Here is a 5,258-nt window from a genome sequence, read left to right as displayed (position 1 = left end):
AAAGACTGCATTTTAAAATTTTACCTTTATGTACCAGATAGCAAAAGCCCAGCACCCACTTTTATTTTCTTAATCCTACATCATACCAGTATAAACAGATTATAATGTTATCCAGTGCAAGGGTTGTTAGGAGCTAAGATGCTTCTAGCCAGGCTTGCAAATTCGGAACTCATTTGGCTTCAATTAGAGCTTTATTTTAATAAAGATTGGAATTTAATGTTTCAGACTATACCAAATGAAACTTCTCAGTATCTACCACAGAGGACACAGATCATAACTTGTGTTTTAGGGAAAACAACCATCAATCTGTGGCAGGAACAATCATTCCCAGTTAAGAGATAAGGGCTTGAAAATGCACTATTTTTAAGGCTATATTATTTAATATTACACAGATGTGCCACAGTTCAGTATTGACGTATTGGCAGCAGCTGAGGATTCAGAGAAACACAGAATTATTGGTGTTGGAAGGGGCATGAAAGACCATTTAGTTCCATCCCCCCTGCCGTGGGCAGGGACACCTTCCACTGCACCTGGTCGCTCCGAGCTCCATCCAGCCTGGCCTCGAACACTTCCAGGGATGAGGCATCCACAGCTTCTCTGGGCAACCTGCTCCAGTGCCTCACCTCCCTGGAAGCAAAGGATTTATTACTAATATCTAACCGGTCCTTACTCTCTTTCAGTGTAAAGCCATTCCCCACTACAAGCCCGTGTAAACAGTCTCTCCGTGTGCCGGCGCCAGGCTCTCCCGGTGCGGGAGCCCGGGAAGCGGGCGGGGATGGCTGCGGGGACCGGAGCGGGGCGGGTCCGTCCCGGCCGCGCTCGCCCGCGCTGCTTTTGTCCCTCTGGCGGCGCCGTAGCGCCTGGGCCGGCGCCTGCGTCCCGCGGGCATCCCGGCTCCCGGCTGCTGCCTCCTGCCTCCCGCCTCCCGCCCGCCGCCATGGATTACCGAGCGCTGGTGATGAGCCAGGTCGTGCCCGGGCAGTTCGATGATGCGGACTGCTCGGACAGGTGAGGGCGCGCCGAGGGACCGAGGGTGAGGGCGCTGTGGGGGCCGGGCACCGGGCGCGGCCGGGAGAACACGCGGAGCAGCCCTGGGACCTGCCCGGCAGTGGGGAAGGGAGAGCGGGTGGTGCTGCCCGGTTGCTGCAGAGGGTGAGAGGAAAGGCTGCGAGTGTCTCTCGGCTTCCCTTTTCCATGATGTGTGCTGCTGTGGGACATACTTGTCTTGGCAGAAATCTGTGACACTTACTGACATTACAGAATGGTAGCATCAGTTAGGTTGGAAAAGAGCTCCGAGATCATCGAGTCCAAGCTGTGACCCAACAGCACGGTGCCAGCTAGACCATGGCACTGTAACTAGTCCAGTCTTTCCTTAAACACCTGCAGGAACGGTGATTCCACCACCTCCCTAGCCGATCCATTCCAATGTCTAACCACCCCTTCTGTGAAGAAATTCTTCTAAATTCTCCCGACTTTGCAGCTTTAGGCCATGTGCTTCTCCTGTCACTTGTTGCCTGGGAGAAGAGACCCACGTGGCTACAGCCTCCGTTCAGGGAGTTGTACAGAGTGATAAGGTCCCCCCTGAACCTTCTTTCCTCCAGGATAAACACCCCCAGCTCTCTCAGTTGCTCCTCACAGGACTTATGCTCCAGACCCTTCACCAGCTTCATTTAATTTTCTAGACCTGATCCAGCACCTCAATATCCTTCCTGAACAGAGTTCCTCAGAACTGGACTCAGTGAATTAAAACACAAGTGAAAGTGTAAAGTCATTTATGGGGACAAGTGTATTGAATTTTTGGTGGCTGTAACAATAATTTTTAGTTACAGAGACATCTGTGTCTCTTTTAAGTGAATCTACAGAAGACACAGAAACGTGTAAAGAGGGTGAGGTCCCTGAGAGATGCCAGCTATTCACGTGTGAAGAAGTTAACGCTGAGGAAGGAGATGGTGATGATGACAACGATGATGAAGAGGAAGATGAGGACTGGGACTGGGATGATGAGGTGGGAAGACTCACAAAGCGCCACAATGCTGCTGGTGGATGCAATCCGCAGGTACGTTGAAGGCTATTTTGTGAGCCTTGAGGGTGCCCAAGAGATAACGGGGCCAGCCTGGAGGCTTTGTTTGTTGTTAGTTTTATGTTGAGGACAAATGCAAGCGGAAATTTTTCCTTGAGAGAATGCCCTTCCTTTGCATCTGTTCCTCTGACATGCCATATGTGTATGTACATTGTAGCCAGAGCTCCATTTGATTTTCTTGTCTCAAGCCCTTTTGCTGGATTCTCTTTGTCACTGCAGTTTCCTTCTCTTCCTTACTTTTCTCAGCTCTTCTTTCTTTGCTCACCTTCCTCACATCCCTAAAAATGTTCCTTACATTTTGATATTTGTCCTCTGTGTTTCTGAGCGTCTTCCACAGCCTTTCTGTTTATTTTAATACTATCTGCTAGTTACATCCAGGGTGAAACTGGTTCTATTTTTGGCTTAATAGTGAAGAAGGCAAAGAAAAAGACAAGCATAGGAAATGGATGGGGAAGGTCTTGGAGTGAATTAATTTAGAGTGTGTGGCAACTTAGCAGAACAGTTGATAAATAAATCTTGTGCTGATCATAGCATAACATGTTAGGCAGCGCTTGTCCTGGATGGTATATTCTTGCCTTTATTTAGAGGTTATGCTGTTCAGTGATGGTGAAATCATGTTAAGGGGTTAGTTGTGTTTGGAGAGGACTACATGTAAGACAGAATCTTCATTACCTCTGCATTTTTCCCCTCTTATTTTATTCTTTGTTTCTATCTTCTCTTCCTTTCACAGTAAAAGTGCTGTGTGAGAGACTTGTAGCTTCCTAAACTAAAAATAACTCTGGTTTGGAGGACTTTTAGAATTTTAACTGATGTGTTTTAACTGATGTGTTCTTTTCTTGATTTAAATAAAATCTGGTGTTAATCCATAATTGTTTCCTTATATATTAGGTGGTTTTCATCCTACAGCTTTAGGCATAGGCATTTGAGATGACTTTTCCAATAACATGGTTTGAATTTCAAAGGGCTGTGTACAGAACATGACTTATGTTAACAAATCTTTTATTTCAGGCAAATAGACAGACCCCTAATTGCTCTTCAGCAAAACTGTCAACCCCTGCAGGCAAGGTTTTAAGAAAATTTGAACACAAAATCAATTTAGGTGAGTATAATTGGACTGTCTTCTGTTATTTAATCAGTTACTACTCTGTGGCATTCTCAGACTAATTCTGCTTCTGTTAAGCCAGAACTCACTGGAATGGGTGAGTTAACCATTGCCAGAGAGATTGAAAAATGCCTTTTGAGTACTTGAAGTTGCCTTTGGTCTCCATGAGCAGCCTGTCATACCCCTCTCTCTCCACCTTTAGAACCACATGGCTTTTTTGTTGGGTTTTTTTCTTTACCCTTGACTTTCCCAGGCCACATGAAGTCTTTCTTTCCTAGATTGTCTGTAAGAACAAGCTGTTTGGGTGGAGGGAGGGTATCAACTCTCTGTTGTGATATTGGTCATTCCCACCAATTTTCTAGACAAATGCAGTCCTCTACAGTATTTGGGGGTACATTATGCAGCAGTTCTCTCCCAGGGGCAGAGTTCCTGTGCTAAGTGAAGAGGCTGACATCCAAGCTGGTGTGGTTTGATTTTTACCCTGAGCTGGAGATGGCTGCTCAGCACAGCCTGTCAGGACTAGGGGTAGCTGTGATTGGCACCTTCTGACAGGGTAGGGATGAGAGGTTGGGTTTTCCTTTATAACAAAGTGGTGCCAGGATGAAGGCTGCTGGTATTTGTAGCCAAATACAGCAGATTTTATACATTTAGCATTTAATCAAACACCATTTAAATGCATTGTTGAAGAGAATCTGGGAGGCTATTGCTTCTTGTGTTAAGAAAAATGGTATTTGATTTTTACAACAGATAAATTTAATGGCGAGATGTTAACCAAAGGGCATCACTGGCATCACATTTCCAAGTCTGTGGAACTGTCTCACTCATTTGTGTTGTTACCTTTTAGTCCTATCCTGAAATGTAAACAGAGTGAAGTGCTAGGTTAACCCTGGTGTGTAGGAAACTTCTTTGGGTTTTGGGTTTTTGGTGGTTTTTTTTTTTCATTTCTTCTTATGTGTTTTTCAGATAAACTAAATTTTGATGACTCTGTTATAAACAGAGTCACAGAAAAGTCTAGACAGAAGGAAGCAGACATGTGAGTATTACTTGTGCTTCTGTTTTCACTTAAATACCTTGAACCCAGAAGCATAGTCTTATTTCCTTGTTTGAATAAGTTTGTTAAGAAAAACGAAGCTCAGAAGTAGTCTACATGCAGTTTGCCCCTTGCTCTTCAATTTTTTGGTTTCCAAATCAGTTTTCTGAATCATTCCAAAGTTTTGATTATTTTGTCACTCGTAGCATATCAGATTGTGTTGGTGTAGTATAGTAAGACAGAAGTGATGGGTGTCATTCCCTTAAAAAAGACCCTTTGATACCCTTCTAAACATAAATCCTTAAGCTGCTGAGCTAAAAAGGCATTGGAGCCTTTTGAAAGTTCCTCCTGATGATTTTGTGAGAGAAAAGTATTTCTGCTTAAGATTTTTTTTTGCCTGCAGCTTATAGCCCTAAGTTGTAGACAGATACAGTTTTCTCCTGAATGAGCATGTTTCAGAAAAAGCAGGAAGATAATCTATAAAAGCGAAGGGCCGTGATGTTAATGGTGGTTGTTTATTGTTTTTTTTTCCTCTCCATCCCTCTGTCTGCAGGAGAAACATTTGATTTCATATGAACTGAAAGCCTTACTTCTCAAGGCTGTCATCTTGTCTTTGACACTGAATGTCACAGTTTGCTCTGTCAAAGCACTGAGCCCATATGTGGGATTGTAACAATTTATTTTCACTTCTGCTAGGTACCGAGTCAAAGACAAGTCAGACAGAGCAACAGTAGAACAGGTAAGTCTTTTTTTTCATCAAATTTCCCTTTTTACCATAGCAAATAGTGTAGAATTTTGGAATCAATGAAAAAACAGAGCAGGAACAGAGTTTTGGAATTCTGTTTCCCTTATTATGCTGAAGAGACTTCCTTCCTTCCTGCCTGCCTGCCTGCCTGCCTGCCTGCCTGCCTGCCCTCCTTCTTTCTCTCTCTTTCTTTCCTTCTCTCTCTTTCTTTCCTTCTCTCTCTTTCCTTCTCTCTCTTTCCTTCTCTCTCTTTCCTTCTCTCTCTTTCCTTCTCTCTCTTTCCTTCTCTCTCTTTCCTTCT

At 44.2% G+C, this 5,258-nt stretch overlaps 1 protein-coding gene across 1 annotated transcript in view; it reads left to right on the top strand.

Moving 5' to 3' along the window:
* Window positions 1–872: 872 nt before the first annotated feature.
* The window catches only part of RIOK1 (RIO kinase 1), a 16,128-nt gene continuing 11,742 nt past the window's right edge, over window positions 873–5,258 (top strand). Inside the window, exons 1-5 of the mRNA XM_015620103.1 lie at window positions 873–1,008; window positions 1,852–2,056; window positions 3,089–3,179; window positions 4,146–4,215; window positions 4,909–4,951. Of these exons, the coding sequence (XP_015475589.1) occupies window positions 938–1,008; window positions 1,852–2,056; window positions 3,089–3,179; window positions 4,146–4,215; window positions 4,909–4,951 (480 nt within the window). The 5' untranslated portion in view covers window positions 873–937. The remainder of the gene's footprint in view (window positions 1,009–1,851; window positions 2,057–3,088; window positions 3,180–4,145; window positions 4,216–4,908; window positions 4,952–5,258) is intronic.

Source organism: Parus major, chromosome 2 (assembly GCF_001522545.3).
Source record: "Parus major isolate Abel chromosome 2, Parus_major1.1, whole genome shotgun sequence".
Classification (NCBI taxonomy): domain Eukaryota; kingdom Metazoa; phylum Chordata; class Aves; order Passeriformes; family Paridae; genus Parus; species Parus major.
This window is presented reverse-complemented; position numbering and strand designations above follow the sequence as displayed.